The sequence below is a fragment of the Trifolium pratense genome, linkage group LG4 (assembly GCF_020283565.1).
Source record: "Trifolium pratense cultivar HEN17-A07 linkage group LG4, ARS_RC_1.1, whole genome shotgun sequence".
Lineage (NCBI taxonomy): Eukaryota > Viridiplantae > Streptophyta > Magnoliopsida > Fabales > Fabaceae > Trifolium > Trifolium pratense.
In genome coordinates, this window is record NC_060062.1 from 12,461,243 (window position 1) to 12,478,895 (window position 17,653).

The 17,653-nt window shown below is 32.0% G+C and overlaps 1 protein-coding gene across 1 annotated transcript; it reads left to right on the forward strand.

Moving 5' to 3' along the window:
- Window positions 1-9,471: 9,471 nt before the first annotated feature.
- Window positions 9,472-12,587, forward strand: LOC123920608 (putative glycerol-3-phosphate transporter 1). The gene is made up of 3 exons (XM_045972898.1): window positions 9,472-9,697; window positions 10,545-11,591; window positions 11,786-12,587. The coding sequence occupies exons 2-3, from the start codon at window positions 10,580-10,582 to the stop codon at window positions 12,334-12,336; spliced, it is 1,563 nt and encodes a 520-aa protein (XP_045828854.1). The 5' UTR covers window positions 9,472-9,697; window positions 10,545-10,579; the 3' UTR covers window positions 12,337-12,587.
- The last annotated feature ends 5,066 nt before the right edge of the window (window positions 12,588-17,653 follow it).

Here is a 17,653-nt window from a genome sequence, read left to right on the forward strand (position 1 = left end):
TTGTGACTAGTTATTACAAAAAGCATATAATCTGCAAAATAATAGCTTAGTATATATAAGAGGAAGATTAGTGTGTCACCATAATAATTATAATGTATATCACTGCTTTGTTTCTTTTTCTCCTTCCTCTACCGCGCTTTGTTGCCAAGCCTATCTAGGAAGATGACTTAAGTGTCAAAGAATCATCCAAGTCTAATCATTATCATTGTTAAATTTTGTTCAGAAGTCTAATTTTGTTTTAACAGTTTTACTTTTACCAGCATTTCCAATGTAAGAACTCAAATAATTTAGGTTATTAACACTCTTAGTGTAGGTCTCCGTAGTGTACTGGAAGGAAAAAAAAAGAAGATATAAATGTTAGTTTGCATCAAATGAATTAGGACATAATACGATAGTAAAATTATGACTAAACATTGTAATATATGACCGTACATATTTGTTGCCTAAAGTCTGACATTATAATAAACTACTGTAGGTTTCTGTGACATATACGAATAAAATTTCAAATTAAAAAATAATTTAAGAAATAAACAAACTTAAAATAATGTTTCGATTAAATCAAACTTAAAATAATATAAACGTAAGAATGTTACATTAGAAATATTTCATAACCCATTAAAAAAAAAAGAAATATTTCATAACAAATATATAGATATATATTTTATTAGATAATTTCATATTTATAAACTTAACCTTTAAAAAATTTTAGGCTTACTTTTGATCCCCTTATTTTAAAAAAATAAATAAAATTACGGTCTCCCTATTTCAAAAATCAAGTTTTTGGTCTCCCAATTTTAATTTTTTTCAAAGTTTTGATCCCCATTCAATTTTGAAGTAAATATTTTTTTATGGCATCAAGTGGTTGGATAACCTGACCCACATAGGGCAAATAGGCGCGTGAACCACGGGTTCCTCAACCAAGGACACGTCATCATCCAAACATGTCCACTATCCTTGATAAGCGAAACGGTTTGACCCAGGATGATGAGCATGAACTGCTTATACCTATTTCCACGTAGAAATCCTGACAGTCATCCATTATGAGTGGATAAACTCGGCCCATAATATTGGAGACCTTTGGCCCAGTGCTGGCAGCACTATATAAACCCTCATCCTCGTGAGGGTCAGGTATTCAATTCATTCCTACATTCTAACTTGTACCTCTGAACTCTGAACTGACTTGAGCAGGTACAACCCCCTCTTCGTGGATTGCTCAACTTACGAACATGTTTGACGGCCATCTGACTTTCTAATCCAGGTACGATCAAATTACATATCACACTTTTGAGAAAACGAGACATTTAAAGAATAAGTGAGCCACATGGTTTCCTCGTTTTCACATTCACTAACAATATGTTCTTAATCGATATAATCAACGGCCCGTTTGTTATAGATTTATAAAATGTGGTTTTTACTTTGTATTTTTAAAATTAATTTTTCTAAACTAAATAAAAATAGTAAAACTTATTTTGAACTCATTTGTTATAAATTAAAAGAGTAATTTTTTTATATTCAATAACTTAGATATTCACGTTAAAGATTTTAACTTAATAAAAATCAATTTTTCTTTAAAAGACATCTCTCAAAAATGATTTTTATGAAAATTTTTGAAAACTTATTTAAATTAGATTTTTAATTTAGAGATTTTTTAAAATTTTATTATCCAAAAAAGTTTTAACAAGATAATATATACTTAAAATGACTTTTTAAGATAAGTTATTTAACCAAATTTTCATTTTAAATTTTTATAAAAAATTCTTTGTTGACTTTTTTTAATAAAATATGATAAACTATAAAAACAAAATCATTTTATTAAAAAACTAAAACAAATGGGCCCCAAAATTGAGCTAAATTATTAGTTTTAATCAATAATTCTTTAATGAATGAGCCTTGGTTTCCTCATTTCCTCTTTACTTGTAGAATTATTGATGAATTGATAAACAAAGTCGCTTCTTGAGCTAAAATAATAGCCATTAATTAAGCTCTGTGTTGTTGGATTTGTCGATATTTAATTGGCCACTTTCTTACGTGTGTGGATTGAGTGATAAAATAAAATAAAATGAGGGCTTTATGCCCTCTTCAATACCAAAAAATATAAATATTTGTCTCTTATGAAAAAAAATTGGGTGAGGATGTTTATGTGTTGTTGATGTGTGGTTGCGGAATGGTTTGGATAGTCCTTCAAAATTCTTCTTCATGACGGCGATTTGGTGGCTCTGGTGCGCTAGAAACAAACTGTGTATGAATAATGAAATTATCTCGCAATTTTCCCTTAGAATGTGAATTGATAACTACGCCGATTTGCTTAAAGTGTGTTTCTTAAATTAGAATACGGTGACAACCACAAAACTTGTGAAGTGGAATGCTCTTGGCAGCACCGACATAATATTGAATGTAGACGGGAGCAATATCCGCAACTCATACGGAGCTTGGGTCCATAGTTTCCCTGGGAACATTGGTTTTTCACCTAGCTTGGGAATTAAACATTAAAGAGTTGTGGTGCTATTCCGACTTCGGGACTGCTATTAAATTGATTACCGAACCTGTCGACGAGTGGCATCATTATGCAACTATCCTCTTAAATATTAAGGACATCATAGCTAGAGATTGGAGGGCCAAAATTGCTCACACCTTGAGAGAGGGCAATGCTTGTGCTGAGCTAAGCTTGGAGCTCGCAGCAACATTTTCCCTTATGGCCAGCCCACCTGCTAGAATAAATCTGCCCCTGTTTGCTGATGCAAGTGGGACATGGTTCTATAGATAATTGCTTTTCTTTATTTTCCTTTTATTTCTCTCCTTTGTACCTAAAAAAGCTACAATTTTCTAGTGAGCTTGGAATATGTTACATACAATTTTTATTTTTCTTCAAATATTCTAGTGGCTAGAAATTTTATCCTTGGTGGATAAGCGAGATAATCAAGATTCGAACTCCAACCCATTGCATATATAACATCTGCATATATAATGTAATGTCCCAACCAACTGAGCTAAGCTCACGCGGACGCATATATAACACCTTTTTCTAAGTATATTTATTAATAAGAAAGACTATATTTTTCTCTTACTTTCTTAAGTTTTTTTTTATAAAAACGAATAAAATGGACAATATAGTATAGATAGGATTTTTTTTCTAGTAACACCCCCCTTAATGATCCAATTACACCCTAAATATCCCAATTGTAAAATAAATTTTCAAAATCAAGCCATTTTCCCATAAACCCCTTTTCACATATTCTCGTCTCTCCTATTCTCTTTCCTTCGTCCATTCTCATCTCCTCTTCCTCTTCTTTTTAAGTTATCATTTTCTTACTATGTTAAGAATAGTAATGCATAGACATTGAAATCCTGCGACTGTTATTACTTAATTATTTTCTTCTTCTCTATAACACGATTCGAAATTGCAAGAGAGAAACAATAAAAGAGTTTTTTTTTCTTTCTTGGCATTATTATTGTAAATTGAACGGTGGAGTAATTGAACGATGGAGGAATGAATTCACAAATTCAAGGATTGATTTGAGTTCATGCATGTATACGTTAACTTAGTTTCATCAAGCTAATAACCTTAGTTACTTAGATGATAGTCGAATGAAAACTAATGTGAAGCAATATTCGCCACCTCTAAATATCCTCAAACTTAATGTTGATGAATCTCATTATAATGGTTATCGGAGGCTATTAATAGAAAGCTTGATAATGGTGTGTTAACTCGTTTTTGGGTTGATAAATGGATCGGAGATTTTCTCCTTTGTGTTACTTTCCAGCGGTTGTATTCTCTATCCTTGCAAAAATTAGAAGGTGTGAGTGAAGTGGTGGAGACGGTGGAGGGTGAGGGTCGAAGGTGGAATTTGATTTGGAGACTACCTCTCTTTCAATGGGAGGAGGAAAGTGTGGAGCTTCTTAGGGTCACAATTGATAATGTGACTCTTTCCCATGAGGAGGATAAGTGGTGTTGGTCCTTTAATCCGGAAGGGTGTTTTTCGGTGAAGTCCTCTTATGACACGCTTTTAAGGGAGTTGGGCCCGGGTCCTACTCTTAGTCCATTCGAAACGAAGATTTTTAAAAGTATTTAGGATAGTCCAGCCCCTCGAATGTGATAGCTTTCTCTTGGCAACTCCTTTATGATCGTGTTCCGACAAAGGAAAATCTTCTCTTGAGAGGTATTATTCAACAAGATATGAGTGGTAATTGTGTGTGGTGTGAAGGTCTTCCGAAATCCTCGAGTCATTTATTTCTTCATTGTAAAGTGGCTCATTTGGTTTGGTACGAGATTTTTAAGTGGTTGGGTGTTGTGATTGTGATGCCGTACGTTTAATCTTTTTCATCTCTACGATTGTTTAAGTAACACGGCCTCAACTAAAAAAGTCTAGAAATGGCTTTAGGTTGGTTTGGCATTTGGTCATTTGGTTCATATGGAAAGCGCGGAATAATAAGGTTTTTAATGACATACTAATAGAGCCTTTGAAGATTGTGGATGAAGTGAAAGTTATTTCTTGAAAATGGAGCATAGATAGATTGAAAATTCCCCATGCCTCTTTTACGAATGGACTTGAGAGCCCAAAATTTGCTTTAATAGATGATGGTCCTTGGCCTTGTTTTTGGAGTACGTGTTGGTGTATTTATTGTTCTTTGTTGTAGTTTTGTGGCTGCTCTGTTTTGTTTTAGTAGGAGTTTTTTCCTTTCCTTTAGTTAAGGGGGGGTTTGCCGCCTATGCTCTTTGTAGTTATAGGCCTCGCTCCCTGTTTGTATTTTTGTTATGCTCTCCCTTATCTTGGCTCTTCTCGTACCTTAATTTGTGGTTTAAAAAAAATTTAGCCATTAAAAAAACATATATATAATATGTCTTCTATTTTTTTTTTGACGAATATAATATGTTTTCATAGTGTTCCGTTTAAATGGATTTTTTTGTTGATTATTTATTAATATGATTACTATGTGACATGCTCATAATCTCCATTCCGCTCCTTTATTAGAAGAAGCTCTTGATTAATCATATCACACGAATTGAGATTGTTCGATCAAATATATTTTCTGCGAGGCAAATAAATGTGTTGACAAGATGAAGAATTTAACCAATGGTGGTAATTTTGGTTTAGGGAGTTGTTTCATCCTCCTTCTCCTCTTTAACTTTTTTTTTTTGTCAATGATTTACAAGAATCTCCTTTCTTAAATTTTCCTTAATTTCCTTTAATTATAAAGAAATAAATTATTTTAAAGTAAATAACACATATATAAAAATAATAATCACACTAAACAACAATGGTATAGATATCAAAAATTACATTTCAATGGTTTTATTTATGGTAAATTCTTACTTATCCAACTTGTGTTATTGGATACTATTACTCTCTAGGTAAAATTCAAGTTATTTTAATATAAATTGATATAAAAATATGATAAGACATTGAATTTTGTCTAAAAAATATCGATATCCAGTAATATAAATTGACTACTGCAATGTTCAGCGGCATTTATATATTTATATATTAATAACATTTTTAAAAAAGAAAACAAACTTCTAAATATTTTAATTTATATTGCATATCTAAATATGTAGTACTCATTTTTTATTTTTTTTTTAAAAAGTATGACTCATTATCCCAAAAACACAAAACCAAAAAATATGTGTAACCCATGCTGATTTGAGAATATTTTGATAATGGAAGGTAAAAATAACAACAAAAACATAAATAAATAAAAAAGGAATTCTAAATATTTTAATTTATATTGCATATCTAAATATGTGACTCATTATCCCAAAAACAAAAAACCAAAAAAATATATATATATACTTTTTATTATATTTTATAAAATCCCAAAAAAATATGTGTTATCCATGCTGATTTGAGAATATTTTGACAATAATGGAAGGTAAAAATAACAACAAAATTATAAACAAACAAAAATGTTCTAGTGTGACACGGGCATCCAAAGTATGCCAAACATTAGATTACTGCTGTCCACTAATTTTACCACGTCATAATGTAAAGATCCACGTAGGACAAGGTGGGCCCACATTTTTCTTAGGCGAATATCCACTTCACGTAAAGAATAATTCCTGTCGGATATTCGCATAAAACTCTTTTATCCTTAGACGGCAACTACATTCCCAATTTTGCCCCTGCTAGTGCTTGTTTGAAATTTTTGTTGCTTTGACTTAAATACCCTTATTGAATTGGATAGCGACGTTTGCCAAGTTACGTCATTTAGCTTTTTGTCAACTTGCCACGGAACTTTCCCAAAAGCTTTTCATTTTCTTTCCAAGTTTCAACTTTGTATGCTGATCTAATCTAATATATTTTGGTCAAAAGAAACACACTTAAAAGTTAAAACTAGGCTTGCTTGAATGAAACTTCCTGTTTTTTTTAAGGAAAATGTATGTACTTAGTATTACTCAGGCATTAGTCAGGGTCAAAAGAACATTATTATGACATTTTTTAAAAAAAAAAACATTATTATGATCAATAGATGAGATTATAACTTTGATTAACCTCAAAAGTCAGGTTATATATCTAATGAACGAGTTGGATTTAGACCCTTTTTGGCTGGGTTGAAAATCGAACCAAGCTTCTGGTTTGGGAGACTACATTTTAACAAAAAAAAGTGGGAATATTGGCTAGAGACTCTAACAAACCGACTCGCCTAGTTGGAAAGAGAGGGAACCAAATCTGCCTTTTCCCGATAACTTCGCGCATTGCGCGAAGAATATCCACAAAACTAACCCCCTGATTTCCGAGATGTTCTTCTGTGTTAGATCCCTGACTTGAGCATACAACAGTGTTAAAACTTTTAAGGGGACTTTGTCATTCATTTGGGTCGCACAAAGCTCAAGAAATTAGTCTCTGCAATTACGCGCAGAGAATACTCAATTTACAAGAACAAACAAAATTCAAATTTAAAATAGACCATTTCGCAAAAAAAATGAATCTTTTTTACACTAGATTTGGTCTAGTGGCGAGAGATTTGTGTAATATGCTAGGTTTTTGGTTCGATTCTCAGCTCCATTGTAAACTAAAATAAAAAATATTCAGCCCAAAATTTAATATATTTTATTTTCACTTTTATTTATAAATTTAATACCGTCTAGATTAATCATTGACTTTATTGTTTGCTTATGGTAAATTTCACGGTCAACACTCTAAACATTTGCAATATCCTGGTTCAAATTATTATTAAACTTTTAACAATTTTTTTAAAACTTTATAACCAAGCAATTAAACTTTTAACAATTTTTTTAAAAACTTTATAACCAAGCAATTAAACTTTTAACAATTTTTTTAAAAACTTTATAACCAAGCAATGTGTATGTGTGGAGCTTAGATAGAACCAAGAACTAGAAGACAATACTAATTCTACCGACATTTACACAAAAATAAAATAATGATACATGAATTGTCTTTCATAGTTTTAGATTTTTAATAAACCAAAGCAAATAACGTATATTTAGTTACATGTTGATGCAAGATCGCATCAAGTTCGTATTTCCGGACACATCGCCCATATTTCCATATATCATTAAAAGCATTTGTGATTAAGATGATGTTGATGCAATTTCTCTCAAGAGGGAACCAATTATGTCAAATTCTACTAATTCATCTGTTTCAAAAAATCTCAAATACTCCACTTAAGGATGAAATCCTAACAATTAAACTACCAAACAAAAAATCATTATTTCTAGCTGTAAAGTGTAAAATCAATACCAACGATTTTTTTTTATATATGTAAAAAAGAAATAAGAAAAGATAGTAAATATCAAAGATTTAGGTTTAAATATACTTTCACTTTCTACAAATATATTATTTTTGCTTTTATCCCTACAATTTCTTTTTTTTGTTTCAGTTTTCTTATAAATACCATACCACCTTGCAGAAGTAAAGATATTCACATTATCAGAAAAAAAAATAAAGATATTCAGCTTAATAATAAATGCATGGTATTGGCCACTTCAAGTAAGATTTTGAGTAAAAAAAAAATAACTTTAAGTAAGATTTGCTTTTTTTTTTTTGGCTTAATTAGTAAAATGGTCCCTTAAAGATATTTTTGGTTTCAGATTGGTCCCTTAAAGAAAAAAAGGTCCAAATAGGTCCCTTAAAGAAAAAAAAGTCCGAATAGGTCCCTTAAAGACATCTCCGTTAATCAGTTTGGTCCTATTTAGACCACTTTTTAGGGACCAAACTGATTAACGGAAATGTCTTTAAGGGACCTATTCGGACTTTTTTTCTTTAAGGGACCTATTTGGACCTTTTTTTCTTTAAGGGACCAATCTAAAACCAAAAATGTCTTTAAGGGACCATTTTACTAATTAAGCCTTTTTTTTTTTGTTTCTTTTGTTTTTTGGTAGTGAAAGAAGGCTAACACCCAAAAATGAAAAGACTATAATGTTACATGAATATTTTTAAGCATGCAAGCTCCAAAAATGTCATAAAAAAAAAAGGCTCGAAACTTTATTTGGAGGAGTCTCCATAACATGAATGTTAAAAGAATTCAGAGAAAAATTGAAATTAGTCGTCCAATCAGCACTTCTATTTCTCTCTCGCCAAGTATGTATGTTAAACTGGACTTGACAGTTCAACTTTAAAAACTCTTGTATACTGCCCAATAAGGTAGGCAGATTACCGTTGCAATTAACTTTCCCTGTGATCATGTCAACTAGACTTTTTGAGTCACTTTTCACTTGAAGATTGAGGAAACCTTGTCTACAAACAAGTTACATTCCCAAATACATTCCTCACATTTCAGTAGAGAAAGTGTCACAAGTTGTTATTTTGTTTCTAATCTTGCAAATATACTATTTATTTATTTATTAAGAAGGCAAATGTACTATCTTTTTGTCATCTAAAACTCACATATATGCCATGATATTTTAAAACTCATCTTTTTTTTTTTGTAAACTATATTGATAATAAAATAATAAATATACCAACAATGAATTGATCTAAGTGGTTGCTTAAAAAAAATAGATCTAAGTAGTAAGACTTTTGGTGTCCTTAAGCATATGGTTAGAGATTCGATTTCTGACTCATGTGTATAAAGAAAGTTCAACTGAGAGGGGAGAATCCACCTCATATGCCCAACGGGTTTCCCAACAAAAATTGATTATTACTAACGGTAGTAGAAACTTCGTATCAATATGTAACCAAAAAATAATAAATATTATTAAAAATCATATATATACTGCGATATGAATAAAAAAAAAAGAGAGCTGAACTAATAAATGAAATTAATATTATAAAATAAAATAAAATGAAATTAATTGTTTTTTGACGAAAAATGAAATTAATTGTTGAACAGCAAGAAGTAATAACATTACTACATTAGCATAAGCTTAACGCGTTTCATTTCATTAAAGTGACTAATTAATTATTTCACAAAAAAAATAACGGAGAGTTAGGCAGTTAGGTGTGCAAGGACATTTTGGTCAAATAAAGGTAACATGGAAGCCAAGCATATTCGCGGCATTTGGTGTCGACTAAAGGGCAAAATAGTAAATCAAAAATAAAAATAATAATATTATCACGCATAAGTAACCACACTCACACGTTGCCGCTCTTGGCGTATGAAGTGCGATTAATCAATTTTTCTTCGTTTCGTTACTTTTCGTTACTCTCAAACACTTCAAACTCGTACAATAGAATCTTCGACGTAATAACAAGAAACAGAGAAACAGAGAAACAGAACAATCTTAACTTTCTCTTCACGGGTACGATCATTTCTTTTCTACTTTTCGGTTTTCTCAATTTTATTATTATTCATTTTAATTCATTTATTTCACTTTCGGTTCTTCGTTCGATGAGTCCTTGATTTCTGGTTTGCGTTTTATTCGTCAGTTTCTGCGTTTTGTTTTCTGCTTTTCAAGCTTAAAATATGATTAAAATTTCGATGCTGATGATTTTCTTCTTCTTTTTTTCTATTTTCCAAATTCACTTTTAAAGTTCATATAAACTCTTGTTAACTCCTGCAATATCTTATTTTTCTAGATTTATTGCCTTTTTCAGTTCATCGATTATTATTTTTTTTTTATCTCAAAGATTAAATTATCCCTAACTTATTCAATAAATCTTAAAAAAATGATTTTATCGCATTTTTGAGATCCTTTTAGATTGATATATATAAAAAATGTTTTTTTTTTTTGCATGAATTATACTCTCTGCTATATTTTTTTTTGCTTTTACTATTGGTTTAATCTCCGGTTTAATCTGGTTCGGAATTCGGTTATGGTACCGGTGGTTACAGTTCCCTCCCGATTGTCAGTTCTAGCATCAGTGGTTACTCTATGCGATACTTATTATAAGAAAAATTTACTTTTTTCAGTTAATTGAATAACTCATGTACCTGGTTTTCAATATAATTCAGATAACCAATCTAAAAAGTAAATATTTTCTGGACTGGAGGAGTAGTACTTGAATATTCATCGATTAATTAATGATTATGGTGTAATAATCAGATTGTTATCAATGAAACTGAATCTAATGTTTGGTTAAGAGAAATTGCTTATTCTTGCTTATTAATTAATCTTTTTTTTTGTTTTTTTTTGTAATTTTTTGCAGTTAAGTGAAACTCAACTTGAACCTGTTAGTTGAACATGGGTTCAGCAGCAGAAGTGTTGGCTGAGAGGAGTAGCAATAAACTCCTTGGAATAAGATTCCTTCAGTATTTAAAAGGAAGTCCTGTTTCCTACAAAACCCACCAAGCAATTGTTCTGATTGTAACTTTTTTAGCTTATGCTAGTTATCATGCTACTAGAAAAACCACAAGTATTGTAAAGAGTGTCCTTGATCCACAGTCGTCGTCAAAAAACAATTTAGGCTTCAATTTCTTTCCTTTGAGAAGGTTAGAAGTAACAAATCATACTCAGTCAAGGCTTTCTTGGAGCCTTGGTGATGGTTGGGCTCCGTTTAATGGATCGGACGGGACGTCCCTTCTTGGTGAATTGGATGTTGCTTTTCTTGCAGTTTATGCTTTTGGGATGTATTTTTCAGGACATTTTGGTGATAGGTGTAATTTAAGGATTTTTTTAACTATTGGGATGATAGGAACTGGTGTTTTCACTTCGCTCTTTGGATTAGGGTTTTGGGGAAACATTCACAATTTCTATTACTATTTAGTTGTTCAAATGATAGCTGGATTGTTTCAATCCACTGGATGGCCGTCGGTAGTTGCGGTTTTAGGTAACTGGTTTGGAAAGCGAAAGAGAGGGCTTATAATGGGAATTTGGAATGCTCATACTTCTGTTGGGAACATTGCTGGTTCTTTGATTGCATCTGCTATGTTGGGATATGGATGGGGATGGTCTTTTGTTGTGCCGGGGTTAATTATGTCTTTCCTCGGTTTGGTGGTTTTCTTAATTTTGCCTGTTTCTCCTGAATCTTCTGGAGTTGAGGAAGATGATGATAGTTGTCCCAAGAAAAGTGGAGATGATGTCACTGAATCTCTGTTAAGGCAAGAGACTCCTGCTGAAGAGAAAGAGAAAGCAGTCGGGTTCATCGAAGCCTGGAAAATTCCAGGGGTTGCTCCTTTTGCTTTTTGTTTGTTCTTTGCCAAATTGGTTGCATACACGTTTCTCTATTGGTTACCATTCTATGTTAGCCATACAGGTAATTAAACTTTCTTACTCATTTCAAATTGTTTATACAAACTGTTTTTGTGTAAGCTATAAGCTATTTCGAATCACAAGTATTTATGTCGGTAAATAAGTTCAAACAAGTCAATGCAAATTAGGCCCTTATTATAAATCCACATATACATTATTAAAATCTTTAGTTTCTAATTGATACTCGTTGTAATGCAGCTATTGATGGAAAATATCTATCTAGTGAGACATCAGGATCACTATCCACTTTATTTGATGTTGGAGGAGTGCTCGGAGGAATTCTAGCCGGACACATTTCTGACCGCTTAAATGCTAGAGCCATAACAGCAGCAAGTTTCATGTACTGTGCAATCCCTGCTCTCTTCTTCTATCGAAGTTATGGGCACATTTCGTTGCTTGTAAATGGATCGTTGATGTTTGTCACTGGTATGTTTGTAAACGGGCCATATGCTCTTATAACAACTGCAGTTTCGGCTGACCTGGGAACACACAAGTCATTGAAAGGAAATTCACGGGCTCTAGCAACGGTCACGGCTATTATTGATGGAACAGGTTCAATAGGGGCTGCAATTGGACCTTTATTAACAGGGTACATCTCTGCAAAGAGCTGGAGTGCAGTTTTCACAATGTTGATGGGTTCAGCTTTAATTGCAGGGCTGTTTCTCACCAAGCTTGTAGTGTCAGAGGTGGCCACGAAGATTGAAGAGTCAAGGTCTAATAGAGCGCCCGAATTTTCACTCGATGTATAAGAATAAATACTGTGTGTCTGCATTTTTTATTCCAAGAGTGCCTATGAATACTTTCCGTTCATAGCTTCCGGTCGTTAAATTAAGAAAGAAAAAAGAGCATGACTAAACAGTGTTTAAAAATGTAGAGAATGTTTGTTTGTACAGTGTGATATATACCCATTTTAGTATAGTATAGTTTCATGCCTTCAAGAACCAATTGTAGCTTTGGAATATTGAAAATCAAGAATGAGAAAGTTGTTAGTTTACAATTACCAATTGATCTTACTTTTGAATACTTTTCGTTCATAGCTTCATTGAATTTTTGAAAATCAATGGCTTAATGTGTGCATGCACCAAACTGCAAATACAAAATAGCTGCTAAAGATAAGCTCCATGCTTTTTTGGATTTTGGCTCAAGCACTTTTGTCTTTTTTAAGGAACATTGCTTGTCTTTTTGCTCCTCATGCTTTGAGCTTGGATTTTATTCAACAATGATGTCAGAATATAGTAGGTCAACAACCTTGGTAGTTTTGTCAGAAACTGAATAACACTGTTAACTTGCTAACTACTTTGTTATTGTGGTTAACCTAGACAATTAAGCATAAACTCCATTTGAAAATTGTAAATGATGTGGCTTCAAAAGTTTGCATTTCAATTTTATTATTATGGTCATATTTGTTGTTAGTTAAAGACGACTCGATAGATTAAGTATAAGTGTTTAGGTCATCCTCATTTTCAATTAATGAAGGGGATTTTTTCATCATTGTTTTCAGAATAGTTAGTTTGTCGAGACTTTAAAATGTGACATGTGTTAGTTTTCTAAGCATAATCAAACTAGTTTTTTTTCGAGTCTTACTAGAAGTGTTGAACCATTTGATCTTATTCATTCTAACATTTGGGAGCCGGCTCTATTTCTTATATTTTTGGTGCGTCCTCGTCTTTCACCCATTTGACGCTGGGTTGTTTGGCTCGAAAGAGTTGTTAATGCTTATTGTCATTCGTTGCAAGAAGTTGTTGGTATATGTGGACTTGTTATCGTGTTGACAATCCGTTCATTCGCCAATTGAATCTTTTTTTTTCTCTCTTATGCATTATTCTTTTTTTCCTTTATGAATCAACAACCGTTAAATTAGAAAAATAAGAGAAGATTGGACACAAACAGCATGAGATGCCAATAAACAAAGCATCATCCATAAATTCACATGTGCCGACATTCCATAACAAAATGGTCTCAAAGAAAGAAAAAATCATCATTTACTTGAAATTGCTCAAACATTTCTATTAATGAGTTTACTCCTAGTCCTATTTTGTTTTGTCTTGCTTTTGGTGCAATCCTAGTTTGGTTTGAAACGTTTGGTGCACCTCCTTTTGCCAAAAGTATGACATTTCCCAACAAAAATAATTTGTATCTTGGAAAGACAAACATTCTTCTTGCATTGCACAAAAACAAAGGATAGAATTGGTGGTATGCATCAAGTTGTTTGGATTGTAAGGCTCTTGTGATTACTTTGATCTCTTTCATGCTGCAAAATACAAAATAAATTTTGTGGTGCCAAAACCATTTATTCATATTTGTAGTGTATCACTTTTGAAAGTATGGGACCGTATGAAAATCTAATCCACAAATCAATTTCATTTTGTTAGCAAAGCTTGAAAAGGAGATCAACCTTTACTTGGACCCTAATCAGTCAAGTATTCAGTGGTCCAATAAAGGGTTTATCGTTTCATTGGTCATTTTTGCACTAGTAGCTTCACTTTGTTTGATAATAACTAGTCTAGTCATAGGTGAAATGGATAGATTTAATTAAAGTTATACTACAAATTAAAAAGTTATTTTGCATTTAACATAAATATCAGAATCTTTGACCCGACTTGAGTTTTAAAACATGAGAAACTGCAACATATAAGTGACTATGTATAAAAATAGATTTAGGAAAATACAAATCAATATGAGCTAAAATTTGACCTTGACTTTATTAATCGTCATTGTAAAACAAACACGTAAAGGGAATTGTCGCCGCTGAAAGATAATTGAAACATTAGCATCAGACGGTATCAAATTCATTCGCATGATGTAACTATATCTCCAATAAGAATACACCAATAAATAATAATAAAATTAGTAAAATCATGAATCCCGAGAGACGGGTTTTGGATTGAAGATTGGATCTTGATTCATTCCGATAACTCGTAATTTGTTCCGAATTTGATGTGACTAGCCATTTTTTTTCTGTCATTTTTACTTGTAATTATATTGAACTTCATATAGTATCAATTTGTATTTTTTTTTTTTTTTGTCATTTTTACTTGTAATTATATTGAACTTCCTAAAGTACATGTTCAATCCATTTCCACTATCAAATTGGGCTAGTAGCTCAATTGGTAGTGGGAATGGATTGAACATGTACTTGAACCCCAAGAGGGTGGAGAATATCGTGATGTACAGTGTCAGATCGCCTACTATACATGAGGTGGGAGGCCCGGGCTATTACATTTAGCATCTTTATCCATCTGAAGGGCACTTAGTTAAGAAAGACTATCATTTCTTAACTCATTGCTTGAATTCTCTAGTTTTATTAGAACCTCTACTTTCTTATATATTGAACTTCATAATTTTAAATGGTTTTAAGATTGTTCAAGCTAAAGGATTTAGAAATATTATCATTGAATCATATTCTACTCTAGCCATTAATTTGCTTCTTATGGAACTTCTCGACTTCATCCTTATGCACCACTTATCCAACGAATTCATTATCTCCATGAGGGGAATTGAAATGTCTCTTTTCAGCATACTCTTAGAGAGGACAAGGAATATGTCGATTGAGTTGTAAAAACCGAAGCTTTCTCCAACGATACTTTAAAGATTAAGAATAGTTGTCCTCCTAATCTCAGTCTCATGTTGAAGGTTGATGTTGTGTGTTGCTCTCCGCAAACTTAGTTTATTTTCTTATTCCTATTTTATTTATTTTTATTTTCCATCTCATAAAAAAATCATTTCTAATGAAGTGGTTCCTTCGAGAACAGACGAAGAAGAGTACAAACAAAGATGAGGGGACCAATTATGGATGAATTATCCCATGGAAAAAGGCACCTAAGGACACGGGGGGGTGTAAATCATCAAAACAAGGCGTGTGATAAGCCAAATTAATAAAATATTTATGTATGGCTACCAATAATGCAACTAATGAAATCGATGTCAATGACAATAATAGTACATTACTTATGTATCAAGTATTTAATTAGTGAATTATAGGGTTCTTATTCATATGTACACCTTCATTATTGTGGACACTTTATCACACATAGTCACATACAAGTAGTAGGAAAACTTTTTTATTCACTTGCTATTTTTTATTTACTTTTAATAACAGCCTCACATAGTCATAGTGGGTGACTCAGAGTCATTAACCATTCGGTTAGTGATTTTCAAGTGTTCATTGTGACACTTAGTAGCATTAATTAATTCATTTAACTATGTGCTAAAAAATTTCAACCATGAATTAGATACGTATCAGATTGTTAATTGTTAAACGAGAATAAAATAACTTTTACTTTTTAGGCAAATAAAATAACTTCTAAAATACTACTAGTTTATGCGTGCGTCATTACCAATGTGATCACTAATTTATAAAAGTTTATGCGTGCGTGAAATTTGTTAGCACATAGTTAAATGAATTAATTAATGAATTTTTTTTTTTTTGGAATTGATGAAATTTGTTGGCACATAGTTTATTGTAGGGGTGATCGTATCCGAATCAATCCAAAAGTAAAACCGCAAATTGAACCAAACCAAACCGAAAACCGCAAAAACCGCATTTGGTTTGGATGTATTTGGATGGCTTTCTTACTGAACCGCAAACCGCAAAACCGCAAACCGCAAAAACCGCAAAAACCGCGGATAACCGCAAAAACCGCATTAAGTTACTATTATATATTTATATTCCAATATCGTAAAAGAAAATATATTTATATTCCAATATACATGCCCAATTACCAAGTCAGTCGACCAAATTAATCGAACTTCAAGTTGTTTTTATTTTTTGTACTGAAATTTTATTTTGGTGTTGTAATGTTATTTTAAATAAATAAATTTTATTGGTACCGTGATGTTATTTTTAAAATTCAATTTTTTTATATATTTAAAATTGTAAGTTACTATAATGTTATTTTGGATAAATAATTTTTGTTAGTACTACAATGTTATTTTGGAACTTCAATTTTTTATTTTTTTTTATGCTTAAAATTGTTCGGTACAATCGTTATGTTTTAAACCGCACCAACCGAACCGATTCAAACCGCATTGGTTTGGTTTGGTTTGGTTTGGATGACTTTTTAAAAATCAACCGAACCAAACCGAACCGCATGCATTTTTATCTCACGGTTAGGATGACTTTTATGCTCAAAACCGAACCAAACCGCACCGCGATCACCCCTAGTTTATTGGTGTCTTTGTTTATTATGGGAGCTATTTTTACCACCCTACTGATTACTCGCGCGCTTTGTTTTTACACATAGTGAATGTTATAAAATTAGAAATTTTGAAAAAAAAAATGTCGTCAGCTACTTAAATAGCGGATAATATTTGAGTAACTAGTAGGACGACAAAAGTAACCCCCGTTTATTCTAAGAGTTTATTGGTGTTGAATAGTACTAGATAAAAGTCTATTATATGATGGGCTTTGCTCTCTTTATTCAACAAAAAAAAAGTCTATTATATGTTGAATAGCGAATGTTTTCTTCTTCTTAGTGAAAATTTTTGGATTCGAATCCCTACCACTGCACATATAATATGATGTCTCTATCAACTGAATTATGTTCATATCAACAAATGCTTTCTTTTTTTAAGCCTTCATAGAATGTAGGTAATAAATTACTAGTCCCACATAAATTCCACTATTTTCGAGTGGATACCAGCCAAACTAATTTTGATTGATGTACGGTTAATATTTAATTAACTACACTAAAATAATTGTTTATTTAGAGATTTTTATTTAAATATAGGGTATTGATCTTACGGTGGACGGTGGTGGTCGTGTTGAACATGCCAAGTCAAGGTTGAAGTTGTTAGCTGTTAGAGAAGATAAAAATTGTATCCATAAATACTCTGATATTCAAGTCAGTAAAATCTGTATAGTGAAAGATATTAAGTTAGAGATTGTTTGCTCGAGTCCTTCTTGAGAAGGAGTACTTGTGGAGAGCCTGGACTATCGATAGTGGGCATATATATAGCTAGACTCTATGCTAGTGGTACAAGTCATTATCGAACTAAAAGAAACCATTATCGTACATGTTTGTAGAATGTTGTTAGTTAATTTTTCAAAATTTAAGATGAATGTTA